At 38.4% G+C, this 17,590-nt stretch overlaps 1 protein-coding gene across 3 annotated transcripts in view; it reads right to left on the bottom strand.

Moving 5' to 3' along the window:
* The window catches only part of SUMF1 (sulfatase modifying factor 1), a 107,504-nt gene that overhangs the window by 78,213 nt on the left and 11,701 nt on the right, over positions 1-17,590 (bottom strand). For all 3 annotated transcript variants that reach the window (XM_081247663.1, XM_081247664.1, XM_081247665.1), the window contains one exon: positions 16,625-16,699. In XM_081247663.1, the coding sequence (XP_081103789.1) occupies positions 16,625-16,699 (75 nt within the window). The remainder of the gene's footprint in view (positions 1-16,624; positions 16,700-17,590) is intronic.

Raw genomic sequence — 17,590 nt, 5'->3', positions numbered from 1 at the left:
GCATCCCCACCCACCATCACAGGACATATCAGGTAAAGCAAAGGGCATTCAACAAATACCTACACAAATAATTATAGGTGAGATAAATGACATAAAAGGAAGGCACAAGAAGCCGTAAGAACAAATAAATGGAAACATCTAAATCTGCAATGAGGGACAATGGAAGGGCATTTCAAATGGACTTCCCAGAGTAAGCTTAGCTGAGTCCTGACCATGTAAAGCTGAAGGTGGATGGTCAACGCATCCAGACATAGTAGGCCCTCCACCAGACGCTGTGCCCTAGTTGATCCCAAGATGAGTTCTTCCTCACCTGCAAGGCTTCCCTAAAATGCCTCTTCCTCACACAGGCCTTCTCTGATCAACCTAGCAAATTCAGCTTTCCAGGCGTCTCCCCCAACTCCTCACCACTTCTCTTTATCATAGCACCTGCTGATGTACTTCCACTATAGAATAGAATGGACTTCATATACTCTCATTCTTTTCAAGAATTTTTAAACAGATGATATACATGTTTTCATTTTTATTTCTCTATTAGAAAGTCATAAATCAGAAAAAAAAAAAAACACCTCGGGCTTCCCTGGTGGCGCAGTAGTTGAGAGTCTGCCTGCCGATGCAGGGGACATGGGTTCGTGCCCCAGTCTGGGAAGATCCCACATGCCGCGGAGCGGCTATGCCCGTGAGGCATGACCGCTGAGCCTGCACATCCAGAGCCTGTGCTCCACAACAGGAGAGGCCACAACAGTGCTACGCCCGCGTACCACAAAAAAAAAAAAAAAAAAAAAAAAAAACCCACCTCATATTAGTTCAGAGTCAATGTTACTGTATCCCTTAGACTTTGAGCAGCTAAAAGACAGGGAAGGTATGTTTCATCACTGTATTCTCAGAAATAGCACAGTACCTAGAAGACAGTAGGACACTTCTGATGGTTTGCTAAACAAACAGCCCACATTTTATGCCAGAAAGCAAATCTTCAAACAGAGGGAGCTAGACTCATTCCTATCACTAGAAGAAGTCAAAAAACAGACCCCACTGATGGATGGCAGACAATCAAGGAGGCATGAATCCAAAAAAAAAGATATGTTACTGTATATACCCAAAAGAATTGAAAGCAGGGACTCAGCCAGATACTTGTACACCAATGCTCATGGCAGCATTATTCACAATACACAAAAGCTGAAAACAACCCAAACATCCACTGACAGATGAATAAACAAAATGTGGTATACAGAAACAGTGGAATATTATTCAGCCTTAAAAAGGAATGACATTCTTTTCATTGAAGTATAGTTGATTTACAAAGTTGTGTTAATTTCTACTGTACAGCAAAGTGATTCAGTTATACATATATATACATTCTTTTTTTATATTCATTTTCATTATGGTTTATCACAGAATACTGAATATATTTCCCTGTGCTAATCAGCAGGACCTTGCTGTTTATCAAGAAATGAAATTCTGATACATGCTACAACACAAATGAACCTTGAAGACATTATGGTAAGTGAAATAAGCCAATCATAAAAGGACAAATATTGTATGATTCCGTCTATGAGGCACTTAGAATAGAGTAATTAACAGAGAAACAAAGTAGAAAAAAGGTTACCAGGGGCTAGGGGAAGAGAGAATGAAAAATTATTGTTTAATGGTACTGAGTTTCTGTTTGGGATGGTGAACAAGTTCGGGAAATGCACAGTGGTGATTGAGGGTTGCACAACATTGGGAATCTATGTGATGTCAATGAATTACCCGTTTAAAAATAATTAAAATGATACATTTTATCTTATATATATATTTTACCTCCTTCCCCCACCAAAAAAAGATTTATCACTTGTATATTCCTCCAGTCAAGGACTCTGAGATAATCCAAGAGGCTTTATTCCACAACAGCAAATCCTTTGAAAATATCATTGTAATTTGGTAGAACACTATATGTGGCATTTCCAATTCTTGAAAATGGGCAGGAGTGAAGCAAAGAAGATTTAAATAAATTTTCAATTAGGCCAGGCAAAGAGATAGTGCATTTGAAGAAACCAGAATAACAACATTTACTAAAAGGCTCTTTATATGTGCTAGATATGTACTACTAGGTGATTCTGTGTACATTATTTCATTTGGTCTTTACAATACTCTACTAGGTAGGCATTATTATGCCTTTAATCAATTACAAGAAATTGATTAAACAAGTAAAACGTGATAAACCATAATGGAAAAGAATATGAAAAGCAATATATATATATATATATATGTATGTATAACTGAATCATTTTGCTGGGCAGCAGAAATTAACACAACATTGTAAATCAAATATACTTCAATTAAAAAAAAGTAAAATGCTAGTTACGACAAAGAAAAAACCTACAGCGCTATGTTAGCATGAAAGGGATGAATGAACAGAGCTACAAAATCACTACTAGCAGTAGGCAAGACAAAACTGCTGATCTGTACTTAACCAGGTTATCAGGTTGATTGCCTCAAAAAAAAAAAAAAAGTCAACATTCTCCAGAGCATTCTAACAGGACCCAGAGTCCCAATACTGAAGGGAAAAGAAAATGAACAGGTGCCAACCCCAAGATGACCCAGATATTGGAATTATCAGACAAAGACCAAAGCAGCTATTATAAACCATAAGCTATGAGGTAAAGATGAATGCTCTTGAAATGAATGAAAAGACAGGCATTCATTCTCAACAGAAAAGGAGGAGCTATTTTTAAAAAGAAAACTTTAGAATTGCAAAATACAATATCTGAAATTCAAAATTCACTGGACAGGCTCAAGAGCAGAATGAAAATGACAGAGAAAATAGGAAACTTGAAGACATATCAAAACAAAGTACACAAACTTAGAATAGAGAAAAAAATGTTTAAATAATGAACAAAGCCTAAGGCACCTCTCAGATAATCAAAGGTCTAACATTCATGCACTGGTATCCCAAAATGAGAGGCGACGTTGGTGTAGAAAAAATATTTGGAATCATGGCTAAAAACTCCCCCAAATATGGTTAAAGACACAAATTTACAGACACAAGTATCTCAACAAACCCCAAAAAGGATAATCTCTAAGAAAACAATGTCCAAAAGCATTATAATCAAACTACTGCAGACAAAAAAAATTTTTTAATATTGAAAGAAGCCAGGAAAAAAAAATGACACAATACATATGAGAGAACAGTGATTCAAATGATTGTTATTAGAAACCACATGAACAGAAAAGAGTGAAATATATTTGAAATGATGAAAGCAAAGAACTGTCAACTTAGGACTGTGTATCCAGTGAAAATAACATTCAAGAATGAAGGTGAAATAAAGACATTTGCAGATGAAGAGAAACTAAGAGAATTCATCATCATAAGACTTGCTCTAAAAGAAACACTAAAAGAAGTTTTCTAAGGTGAAGGGAAACATGGAACTTCAGGAATGAAGGAAGAGCAACAGAAATAGTTTGGGTAAATATCATAAATTATTTTCTCCTTTAAATTATAAAAAATATGTATGAGTGCTACAAGCAAAAATTATATTCAGGCCACAACTACTGAGCCTGTGCTCTAGAGCCCGCAAGCCACAACTACTGAGCCTGCATGCCACAATTACTGAAGCCCACACACCTAGAGCCTGTGTTTCACAACAAGAGAAGCCACCACTGTAAGAAGCCCACGCACTGAAATGAAGAGCAGCCCCCGCTCAATGCAACTGGAGAAAGCCCGCACGCAGCAACAAAGACCAAATGCAGCCAAAAATACATAAATAAAAACTTTAAAAAATATATTAAAAAATTATTTTAAAACCAAACTACTTAAAACAAAAACAAAAACATAACTGTTAAGAATAATCCAGGGATCCACCAGAGGACAGACAACAGAAGAAAGAAGAACGACAATCCTGCAGGCTGTGGAACAAAAACCACATTTACAGAAAGATAGACAACATGAAAAGGCAGAGGCTATGTACCAGATGAAGAAACAAGATAAAACCCCATAAAAACAACTAAATGAAGTGGAGATAGGCAACCTTCCAGAAAAAGAATTCAGAATAATGATAGTGAAGATGATCCAGGACCTTGGAAAAACAATGGAGGCAAAGATCGAGAAGATGCAAAAAATGTTTAATAAAGACCTAGAAGAATTAAAGAACAAACAGAGATGAACAATACAAAAACTGAAATGAAAACTACATTAGAAGGAAGCAATAGCAGAATAACTGAGGCACAAGAACGGACAAGTGACCTGGAAGACAGAATGGTGGAATTCAGTGCTGTGGAACAGAATAAAGAAAAAAGAATGAAAAGAAATGAAGACAGCTTAAGAGACCTCTGGGACAACATTAAAGGCAACAACATCACATTAGAGGGGTCCCAGAAGGAGAAGAGAGAGAGAAAGGACCCCAGAAAATATTTGAGGAGATTATAGTTGAAAACTTCCCTAACATGGGAAATGAAATAGCCACCCAAGTCCAGGAAGCGCAGTGAATCCCATACAGGATAAACCCAAGGAGAAACACACCAAGACACACAGTAATCAAACTGGCAAAAATTAAAGACAAAGAAAAATTACTGAAAGCAGCAAGGGAAAAACGACAAATAAAATACAAGGGAACTCCTATAAGCTTAACAGCTGATTTCTCAGCATAAATTCTACAAGCCAGAAGGGGGTGGCATGATATACTTAAAGTGATGAAATGGAAGAAACTACAACCAAGATTACTCTACCTGGCAAGGATCTCATTCAGATTCGATGGAGAAATCAAAAGCTTTACAGACAAGCAAAAGCTAAGAGAATTCAGCACTACCAAACCAGCTCTACAACAAATGCTAAAGGAACTTCTCTAAGTGGGAAACACAAGAGAAGAAAACGACCTACAAAAACAAATCCAAAACAATTAAGAAAATGGTCATAGGAACATACATATCGATAATTACCTTAAACGTGAATGGATTAAATGCTCCAACCAAAAGACACAGGCTTGCTGAATGGATACAAAAACAAGACCCATATATATGCTGTCTACAAGAGACCCACTTCAGACCTAGGGACACATTCAGACTGCAAGTGAGGGGATGGAAAAAGATAGTCCATTCAAATGGAAATCAAAAGAAAGCTGGAGTAGCAATACTCATATCACATAAAATAGACTTTAAAATAAAGAATGTTACAAGAGACAAGGAAGAACACTACATAATGATCAGGGGGTCAATCCAAGAAGAAGACATAACAATTATAAATATATATGCACCCAACATAGGAGAACCTGAATACATAAGGCAACGGCTAACAGCTATAAAAGAGGAAGTCGACAGTAACACAATAATAGTGGGGGACTTTAACACCTCACTTACACCAATGGACAGATCATCCAAAGTGAAAACAAATAAGGAAACAGAAGCTTTAAATGACACAATACACCAGATAGATTTAATTGATATTTATAGGATATTCCATCCAAAAACAGCAGATTACACTTTCTTCTCAAGTGCGCACGGAACATTCTCCAGGATAGATCACATCTTGGGTCACAAATCAAGCCTGAGTAAATTTAAGAAAATTGAAATCATATCAAGCATCTTTTCTGACCACAACACTATGAGATTAGAAATGAATTATAGGGGGAAAAACGTAAAAAACACAAACACATGTAGGCTAAACACTATGTAACTAAATAACCAAGAGATCACTGAAGAAATCAAAGAGGAAATCAAAAAATACCTAGAGACAAATATGAAACACGACAATCCAAAACCTATGGGATTCAGCAAAAGCAGTTCTAAGAGGGAAGTTTATAGCTATACAAGCCTACCTCAAGAACCAAGAAAAATCTCAAAGAAATAATCTAACCTTACACCTAAAGGAACTAGAGAAAGAAGCACAAACAACACCCTAAGTCAGCAGAAGGAAAGAAATCATAAAGATCAGGGCAGAAATAAATGAAATAGAAACAAAGGAAACAATAGCAAAGATCAATAAAACTAAAAGCTGGTTCTTTGAGAAGATAAACAAAATTGATAAACCATTAGCCAGACTCATCAAGAAAAAGAGGGAGAGGACTCAAATCAATAAAATTAGAAATGAAAAAGGAGAAGTTACAACAGACACCGCAGAAATACAAAGCATCCTAAGAGACTACTACAAGCAACTCTATGCCAATAAAATGGACAACCTGGAAGAAATGGACAAATTCTTAGAAAGGTATAACCTTCCAAGACTGAACCAGGAAGAAATAGAAAATATGAACAGACCAATCACAAGTAATGATTAAAAGTCTTCCAATAAACAAAAGTCCAGGACCAGATGGCTTCACAGGCGAATTCTATCAAACATTCAGAGGAGAGCTAACACCAATCCTTCTCAAACTCTTCCAAAAAACTGAAGAGGAAGGAACACTCCCAAACTTATTCTATGAGGCCACCATCACCCTGATACCAGCATCAGACAAAGATACTACAAAGAAAGAAAACTACAGACCAATATCACTGATGAATATAGATGCAAAAATCCTCAACAAAATACTAGCAAACAGAATCCAACAACACATTAAAAGGATCATATACCATGATCAAGTGGGATTTATCCCAGGGATGCAAGGATTCTTCAATATACGCAAATCAATCAATGTGATACACCATATTAACAAATTGAAGAATAAAAACCATATGATCATCTCAACAGATGTAGAAAAAGCTTTTGACAAAATTCAACACCCATTTATGATAAAAACTCTCCAGAAAGTGGGCATAGAGGGAACCTACCTCAACAACAATAAAGGCCATATATGACAAACCCACAGCAAACATCATTCTAAATGGTGAAAAATTGAAACCATTTCCTCTGAGATCAGGAACAAGACAAGGATGTCCACTCTCGCCACTATTATTCAACATAGTTTTGGAAGTTTTAGCCACAGCCATCAGAGAAGAAAATGAAATAAAAGGAATACAATTTGGAAAAGAAGAAGTAAAACTGTCACTGTTTGCAGATGACATGATACTATACATAGAGAATCCTAAAGATGCCACCAGAAAACTACTAGAGCTAATCAATGAATCTGGTAAAGTTGAAGGATACAAAATTAATGCACAGAAATCTCCTGCATTCCTATACACTAATGATGAAATATCTGAAAGAGAAATTAAGGAAACACTCCCATTTACCACTGCAACAAAAAGAATAAAACACCTAGGAATAAAGCTACCTAGGGAGACAAAAAACCTGTATGAAGAAAACTATAAGACACTGATGAAAGAAATTAAAGATGATACCAACAGATGCAGAGATATACCATGTTCTTGGACTGGAAGAATCAATATTGTGAAAATGACTATACTACCCAAAGCAATCAAGATTCAATGCAATCCCTATCAAATTACCAATGGCATTTTTTACGGAAGCAGAAGAAAAAGTCTTAAAATTTGTATGGAGACACAAAAGACCCCAAATAGCCAAAGCAGTCTTTAGGGAAAAAAATGGAGCTGGAGGAATCAGACTCCCTGATTTCAGACTATATACTACAAAGCTACAGTAATCAAGACAATATGGTACTGGCACAAAAACAGAAACACAGATCAATGGAACAAGATAGAAAGCCCAGAGATAAACCCGCACACCTATGGTCAACTAATCTATGACAAAGCAGGCACGGATATACAATGGAGAAAAGACAGTCTCTTCAATAAGTGGTGCTGAGAAAACTGGACAGCTACATATAAAAGAATGAAATTAGGGCTTCCCTGGTGGCACAAGTGGTTGAGAGTCCGCCTGCCGATGCAGGGGACACGGGTTCATGCCCCGGTCCGGGAAGATCCCACATGCCACGGAGCGGCTAGGCCCGTGAGCCGTGGCCGCTGAGCCTGTGTGTCCGGAGCCTGTGCTCCGCAGTGGGAGAGGCCACAACAGTGAGAGGCCCGCATACCACCAAAAAAAAAAAAAAAAAAAAAAGAATGAAATTAGAACACTCCCTAACACCATACACAAAAATAAACTCAAAATGGATTAGAGACCTAAATGTAAGACTGGACACTATAAAACACTTAGAGGAAAACACAGGAAGAACACTCTTTGACATAAATCACAGCAAGATCTTTTTTGACCCACCTCCTAGAGTAATGAAAATAAAAACAAAAATAAACAAATGGGACCTAATGAAACTTCAAAGCTTTTGCACAGCAAAGGAAACCATAAACAAGACGAAAAGACAACCCTCAGAATGGGAGAAAATATTTGCAAATGAATCAATGGACAAAGGATTAATCTCCAAAATATATAAACAGCTCATTCAGCTCGATATTAAAAAAGCAAACAACCCAATCCAAAAATGGGCAGAAGACCTAAACAGACACTTCTCCAAGGAAGACATACAGATGGCCAAGAAGCACATGAAAAGCTGCTCAACATCACTAATTATTAGAGAAATGCAAATCAAAACTACAATGAGGTATCACCTCATACTAGTTAGAATGGGCTTTATTAGAAAATCTACAAACAACAAATGCTGGAGAGGGTGTGGAGAAAAGGGTACCCTCTTGCACTGTTGGTGGGAATGTAAACTGATACAGCCACTATGGAGAACAGTATGGAGGTTCCTTAAAAAACTAAAAATAGAATTACCATATATTCCAGCAATCCCACTACTGGGCATATACCCAGAGAAAACCACAATTCAAAAAGACACATGCACCCCAATGTTCATTGCAGCACTATGTACAATAGCCAGGTCATGGAAGCAACCTAAATGCCCATCGACAGACGAATGGATAAAGAAGATGTGGTACACATATACAATGGAATATTACTCAGCCATAAAAAGGAATGAAATTGGGTCATTTGTAGAGACGTGAATGGATCTAGAGACTGTCATACAGAGTAAGTCAGAAAGAGAAAAACAAATATCGTATATTAATGCATATACGTGGAGCCTAGAAAAATGGTACAGATGAACTGGTTTTCGGGGCAGAAATTGAGACACAGATGTAGAGAACAAACATATGGACAACAAGGGGGGAAAGCCGCAGGGGGGTGAGGGTCATGGTGTGATGAATTGGGTGATTGAGATTGACAAGTATACACTGATGTGTATAAAATTGATGACTAATAAGAACCTGCTGTATGAAAAAAAAAAAGACAACATTCTTTTCTCCCCCCCCCCGCAAAAAAAGAATAATCCCGGGAATTCCCAGGCGGTCCAGTGGTTAGGACTCTGCACTTCCACTGCAGGGGGCACAGGTTCGATCCCTGGTCAGGGAACTAAGATCCCTCATGCCACATGCCATGGCCTAAAAAAAAAAAAAAAAAAAAAAAAAAAACAATCCAGATTTGTTTTAAAAACACCACTCCTCAGACCCAGGAAGCCCAATAAAACTCAAGCAGGAAAAATGAAAGAAATCATCACCTAGACATACCACAGTGAAACTGTAGAATAACAAAGACAGACAGTTTTAAAAGCAGGCAGAGCCCAATCACCTACAGGGGAAGAGCAATAGATGTTCCTGATGGCTGACTTTTGAATGGCAACAGCAAAAGCCAGAAGACAGTGAAATAAGCCCTACGGTGTACTGACAAGAAATAACTGCCAACCTAAAATTTTTAGTTGGTGAAAATATCTTTCAGTAATGAAGCAAAATAGAGATATTTTAAGACAAGTAACAACAAAAACATTTACCAAAGGATGTCCTTTAGGGAGAAGAGACATCGGTTTTTTTACTCGAAAAAAGAAGAAAGAGAAGCAGCAGCCTTGGTAATTCTGAATCCTCACTGAAATTGGCTTTCAGTTGAAAATAACATCTCAAAATAGCCTCCCATCCTCCTTTATGGAGGACACTTATTCAGGAATTTGTTTCCTTAAACTGTTAATAACTTTGAAAGTACCAATTACAAACCAATAGATGATCATTGTTTCTCAGGCTCCCATCAAGAGGAACTGTTTCTCCCACCCCACAGCCATTCCTCTGTCAAAGATTTAAGAGATACATTAATGACACAAGTAAAAAAATGAAACATACTTTTTAGAAATTAAATATTTTAAATACCATCCTTTTCAACAATAAGTTTTCTAGGGTAAAATACCCCCAACCAAGAAAATCAACAACACAGCAACCTTAATCCTTTCTAGGATTTGATATCTATAGCTTTTAAGACCCTGTTTCAAATTCAGCATCCAAATACTAATCACGAATAAGAAAATTCCAGCATGCACATGTACTCTATTTTTAACCATGAAATTCACAGTTTATCTTTACAAGCAAACCCTGAGTTTGCCTCAAAACTGTATACATTAAAAAACAAACAAACCAAAGAGGATAGCAGCATCAGCAAAGTTTTTGAATCTCTCCAAATCTACGTATAAAACAAGACAGAGCAACTAGATAACCACTGGATAACAACACCAAAAACCCAAGAACAACATGCAGAGCCAATCTATGTGCCAGGGTACCTTCATCAAAGCCAGAATACAAGTAGGTGAGGAAAAACTGCGAATAGCCATACAACCTGCATGGTGCCTATGGCTGGGCAGGAGAAAGCAGAAGAAACAGCAAGTCATCAGAGATGTGATGAGAAAAATCCCAAAGTAGCCAATGGGTATCACTGGAAAGCAGAGAATTAAAGTGTGAGAAAGCATTGAAAACGGGAAGGAATTCTGCCCACTTTGCTGGTGAGTGTATGTAAGGGGCCCGCAGTGAGAGAGTATAAAGGCCTTCAAACAGTCTTGCCCTATGAATTCTTTACACTGACCTGCCAGGGCTCCCTTCCAGAAAAGAGACCCTCACCAAGGAGAAACCTCAGAGAATGAAATCAAACTCCAGAAAACAAGGGACAAAAGAGAAAAGGAGAAGGAGTGGAGGGGAAGAGATGCCGGCAATCTGAGGAAGCAGGAGGCCTTTTTTTTTTTTTTTTTTTTTTTGGCCGCAGGGCATGTGGGATCTTAGTTCCCCAACCAGGGATTGAACTTGTGCCCCCTGCAGTGGAAGCACGGAGTCTTCCGTGCTTCTAACCACTGGACGACCAGGGAAGTCCCAGGAGGCCATATTTTTGATGCCTACATGAGTACAACTGAAGAAAGAGTTCTGTGAAGTTACAGAAGCTACCCTGGGCCAAGCCTCCTTCTAAAGGTTAAGTCATGCTCAAAATAAGCCTGCAACAAGCCATTTCAAAATGAGGTCAGCGGAATTAAGAAAATGATTCATGAGAGAATAAAATAAATCAGAATCAGCAAACTCAGATGAGGTAGAGAACTCAAGAAACAACTAAAACAAAAGAAAAAGTCAGTTCAGAAATGAACACAAGAATACTTAAGAGACAAAAAGATGAAAAGGAAGAATTTAATTTAAAAAAAAGAGATAGAAATGATTCAAAAGAAAGTGATAAACACTGGAAATGAATCCTACAAACAGATGTATTAAGAATTCCTAAAGAAGAAAAAAGAAGTAAGGGCACAGAAAAAAATAGCAAAAACTTTAAGAAAAATTTCCTGAAATCAGAAAAAAATTTTTTGAAGCTACATATTAAAAGAACACACCCCATACCTGAGAATACTGACCCATAAAGAAACACCAAGATATATTCTGGTAAAATCACTAGATACTAAAGAAAAAGAAAAAAAAAATCCTTGGGTATCTAGGCAAAAACAAGTAGCTTTTAAGGGAAAGAAAATTTGACTATCATCAGACTTTCAACAGTAATGCCTATTCCAAGAGAAAACAAAATAACATATATAAGATACTCAAGAAAAACAAAAGTGAACCAGATTTCATATCCAGCAAAATTGACTTTAAAGTCTAACGGGCAATGACAAACTGTCAACAATATGCAAAAACTAGGCAATACTGTCCCCAAGACCATTTCCTTAAGAATCTAGTAGAGAAAAAGCTTCATTAATCCAAATAACTAGAGAGACATTGAACATAGAAAGCATTAAACATATAGTTACTTGTGGAAGTGAGTACTCTATGTAATGGACACATGCTCTGATAATACAGAAATAGTACAACAATTTTAAAACTGGGAGAGAAACAGGCAAAGCAAATGTAAAAGCTATTTTTTTTGACCTGGTCTCAGTAATTCCATTGGCGATGGTAGCATTAGTCTTGTTATTTTGAGACTGCCATGTATAAGAGCTGGGATAAAATAAATGAGTAATTATAGTTTGTTCTGATTCTATCATCCCCTGTGTCCTTGAGAACCAGGATTCTTGATGTGGAAGGAAGGAGATACATGTAATACAAAAACAGGCTAAGTTATAAACCCTAACCTAGAAACATCGGTATGAACTCATAGAGCATTTTATCTCAGCTCTGCCCACTAAAGAGGCCTAGAAACAATGACCAACCTTAGGCAATGAGCACACCTAGAACCTAGACAGGGTCCTGGAATACTATTTTCTACTAAAAGGTGCTAGTGTTTCTTAAATAAATGGCTGATTCCAGGCCAGGGGGTCATTACAGAAATCAAGGAAGCACTGAAAGACAACTAGGGTTACTTCAAAAGGACTCAGGACAGTTGCCTAAGGCTCAGGGTGGGAATGAGGAAGGACTGCAAATGGGCACATGGTTCCTTTTGGGCTGGTGGATATGTTCTGCACTGGGGTGGTGGTGACGGCTGCACGACTCTATAAATGCACCAGAAAAAGCTGAATAAAGTATGCACTTAAATGGTGAATTCTGTGGGATAATAAATATCTCAATAAAGTTGTTTTAAAAAGAGAAGAAAAAAAGAACTCATAAGAACTTAAAGAGGCACTCAATACCCCAAAATAGGAAAATTTGACATTCAAAAGGTATCATGATCCCAAGTGAATAAAACCCATAAAATAAATAAATAAATATATATATATATATATATATATATATATATATATATATACACACACACACACTTTTTTTTTTTTTTTTTTTGTGGTACGCATGCCTCTCACTGTTGTGGCCTCTCCCGCTGCGGAACACAGGCTCCGGACGCGCAGGCTCAGTGGGCATGGCTCACGGGCCCAGCCGCTCCACGGCATGTGGGATCTTCCCGGACCGGGGCACGAACCCCTGTCCCCTGCATCGGCAGGCGGACTCTCAACCACTGCACCACCAGGGAAGCCCCATAAAATCTTTTTAAATCCATAGGTTCATGAAGATAATTTTTTAATCTGGTGATTATACAAATCTACATTTGTGATTAAATTGTGTACAACTAAATACACACATACAAATGAATACATATAAAACTGCTAAAACCAGATAAAGGTAAGTGGGTTGTGTCAACTGTCAATTTCCTGGTTGTAAAGCTGTACTATAGTTATACAAGATGTTATCATTGAAGGAAGCCGGGGGGAAGGTGCACAGGATCTCTGTATTATTTCTTACAACTGCATGTAATTTACAATATTCTTTAAATGTTTAATTATTTAAAAAAGAAACCTAATTGGTCACTTAAAAAAAAAAGAAAGAAAATAGCAGATGAGGGAACCATCTCTTTATAAAAGTATCTCAATTAATAAATGAAAAAAAACCTATTAGATTATCAGAATCTTCCCACTCCCAGTGAATTAATGGATCTAGGCACTGAGCACTAACAGCAGGTAACATCACAAAAAGAGGGAGAAGCAGACATGAGGTGCCTCGTAGTGAAAGAACACGTCACTATCTGAGGTCTTGCCATAGGGTCCAAACATGAGTCTGATCAGGCCTGGCGATCCAGCTACCAACTTGCAGGACAGAGAGGACAGGTGAGCTGTACTGTGACAGAGCAGGCAGCAAAATTCAGACTGTGGGAAAGCCTACCACTAAAACAACTGGATTCTTCCACAGATAAATTGTGAGGGGAAAAAAGGGGGGCAAGGGCCAGGGGCTGGGGAGGAGCAGAAAAATGGAAGGGAAATCCATAGATTAAAAGAGTCTTAAAAGACACAAATTTCCTTTAAATAGACTAGAATAAACATTGGTAGTCTTGGGATGCACACCTGGCAATATTACTATAAAGAAATGCAGGGAAGCAACTACTTTAAAAAGCAAGACAGTGGCTACTTCAGGGACAGAGGGGGTGGTGATCAGGATGTGGCTCGTGGATGGGATCACTGGGGCAGGGAGCAAAATCCTAATTCTTGACTTAAGGGAAGGTTACGATCATGTTTGTTTTAAAATAACACAGTAAAGCTACACATTTGCTTTGCATGATGTTCTGTATTTGACTTCTCTTTTACAATAAAAAGGCTTTTTCTAATAAGGAAAAGTTATATCACTAGTGTTACCTGTCATAAGAGAACATTTATGATATTTAAAATAATTACATTTATTTTAAATAATTATATGAAACATTTAAAATAATTACATGATAGTAAACATCTAAAACAACTATGTGAAAGTAAACAATCTTATAAAATAATCACATTTAAAATGTACATACAGATGAACCTATTTGCAAAGCAGAAATAGAGACACGGATGTAGGGAACAAACATATGGACACCAAGGGGGGAAAGGGAGGGTGGGATGAATTGGGAGATTGGGATTGACATATATACACTACTATGTATAAAATAGATAACTAATGAAAACCTACTGTATAGCACAGGGAGCTCTACTCAATGCTGTGTGGAGATCTAAATAGGAAGGAAATCCAAAAAAGAGGGAATATATGTATACGTATAGCTGATTCACTTTGCTGTACAGCAGAAACTAATACAACATTGTAAGGCAACCATACTCCAATAAAAATTTTAAAAGTAAATAAATAAAATGTACACAAACATAAACCGTATTATTAAATTCCAGTCAGCCACTGAAGCCTGAGGAAGGTTCTGAGGCCTATTTTGTGTTAAAAAGGAGATTAACAAGTGCCGCTGAGTGTTAGTGACAGACCAGCGCTCTAATGAGACTTTCTTCTCAACTTAATGAGGCCTTGAAAGAGCCCTGAGACAATGTGATTCAGGATTCTCAAACGTTTGGCCATGTACCACCTGAAGTCACCTGCTTCGCTTCAAGTCACCTCGTGGACCATCTCCTATCCTACGCTTCTGGAAACACTGGGTTAAAAACAGGTCTGGTGCATTAGGGTAGGCCAAGACCTAAGAACAAAAACTTAGCTCTCTCAGATCACCAACAGATTCATTTCACTTGTTCCCACCCTTTCTAAACATGCTTAAAAGGTTTGCTTTTCCATTATGAGCATTTAAGCGAGAGACCAACACTACGACCCGGTAAGAGCTGCTTATCCTCATCCTAGTTACCAGCACACGCACTTCACTATGGACTTAAGAGGCCATCGTCAGAGCCTGGTAATCATCTGCCTCTGCCTTTATGCCTAATGTGCTCAGCGGTTCTCAAGTGACAGGAGGCCTTGTATCGGAAAGCACAAATTACAAAAATAAGTGCAAAGGCCCTCCCCCAGCTGAACTCCCCATCGTAAAACAAGGAACCACATCCTGAGCTATGGGCTCATCAACACTAAGCCAATCCGACCTCAAAGCCCTTTAAAAAAAGGCGGGGGGGGGGGTATCAGGTCATATAACAGACTTATAATATAAACTTGTAGCAAGCAAAGAAAGCTCTGAAATTCAGATGGAATTCAGTCATGTTTTTAAAACATTTTTCTAAAATACATACATAAAAGTGGCCTGATTCTCCTATAAATGACTTGAGTGCAAATCTGCTTTTACCTCTTCTTTCCCCCACCCCAAGTTTTGCTACGAGTTTGAAGAGAAAGCAAACCCGAGCCAGGAATGTTTAATTTTTCTGGCACTGCTGCTCACCAGAGAATAGTGACTCCAACACATAAAGATGAGATTCAGGCAGGAGTTGAAAGGGAACTTGTATAACAAAGGAAGATTAGTGCTGAATTCCTGTCTTCGATGTCTGTATCTTAATCAGTCTCCCTTGGGTCAGCTGACCCCGTTTCCTTTCCTCTCTTCCCACCTCCTGCTTCTTCTGTGTCCTCAGCCATCCTTGTTTTGTGAACCCTCAGCTTCCCAGCTTACCCACACTCCTTTCCTTGTATATTTTGCTTTCTCATGAGACATGTGAGTAAACAAATTCTCAAATATACACAAACCTACTAAAATGTCGGGAACAGAAATCCCAAGTTCCACTCACCACACAGGGGCTTATGGAGACCTAGTCCAGTCTCCATGATTTCCCTGGACCCCTTTATGAGAGAAGGTACACCCTGGATGGTCAGGACCAGGTCCTGGGTTCAACTGCCTGTGTACATCCACAGCAAAGGGCCCCTTTCATAACTACTACTCTGATCAAGTGAATTCAGGAATGTTTAAATAGGAAGCTCTCTCTCCATACCAGAACCTGATGAGACCAAGACTTTGAGAATAGAAGTAAAAAACATGCACATTTAACCCTCCATTCTAGAAATGGCTATGAGCAAAAGAAACCCAGAAGTGTCTAAAGCCCAGCTGAGCTCCACTTATACTCAGGTACACAAGATAAAAGCTCATGTCAGACCCAACACTTCAGATACTGTCCCAGGTTTGTGCCATTTTCCTCAAGGTAAGGTGCCCTGGTCCCATAGGCCTGTTCTACGGGCAAATCTATAGCAGGAAAAATGGTGAGGCCTTTTTTTGGGGGGAGAGGGGGGCTGGTAGTTTGGATTTTTCACCCAAGCCCTTTCCAATGAGCAATAGAGAAATATGAGAGCCTGTTTAAACATTACTTACTGCCTGTTGGATATCAGACTTCACTTGCTCACTCAACATGCCTTCAAAGACAAAGGAGTCACCAAACTTCTCAGCCTAAAGGAAGGAAATAAAAATCCAGAAAAGGTTGTAGTAACATTTCACATGTGCCGTTTTCTCTGTACACTACTAGAGTGGTTCTTCTTGTCCAAATGAACTTAAATTTGTCTTATAACCTCCCAAAGGATTCAGAAATGACCTAAAAGCATCTGGCTTCCTGTTAAAACAGGTTACTGTCACTTACAGAGACCATTTTTATTTAAGGCTCATTTAGCTGATAAGAACGCAGACTGGAAGAGATTAGCTATTGAGACTGTGATTGTTTCTGCTGATGGAAACACATCTCCCCAAGTATTACAAATGACTTTGGAAAATAATAGGATTCTTTACATGTCAGATTATGTAATCAACCTTTGTCCTTTGTTCTGCTCCTGGAACCTAGCTAAAAGAAGTAAATGGCACTGTTTGTTGATATTCTGACACACTCCACTAAGGTGTCCACTGTGCTTATACATCTCAAGTGGCCAATTCAAGCACCAGATGGAAATCTGTATTTTAATCATTTTTATTTACCATTACTGTCTCAAGTCCATATCTACCTTTCTTTGTTGCATAGGACCCCAGTTCTGGAAACACCCAATGTAGTCTCTTGGTCTCCGGGATTCTACTCTTCTAGTTTTCTTTCTCCTTGTAGACTCCTCCTCCTCATCTCCTGAAATACACGGGCTCTTCTTCTTGCCCCTAAGACACTGTTGCTCCCCAGAGCTCTGCCCTGGCTCTCTGCTCTTCTTACTCTACACCAGTGGCCCTCAGGCTTTGTGCAGTTGAGATCACCTGGCCAGCTTGTTATAGCTACACAGCACTGCTCCCCAAGCCCGGAGGTTCTGATTCTGTAGGTCTGGGGTGAGGCCAAGGAACCTGCCCGTGTGAACAGATAAGCTGGTGATT

The sequence above is a fragment of the Mesoplodon bidens genome (assembly GCF_964165515.1).
Source record: "Mesoplodon bidens genome assembly, chromosome: 10".
Classification (NCBI taxonomy): domain Eukaryota; kingdom Metazoa; phylum Chordata; class Mammalia; order Artiodactyla; family Ziphiidae; genus Mesoplodon; species Mesoplodon bidens.
This window is presented reverse-complemented; position numbering and strand designations above follow the sequence as displayed.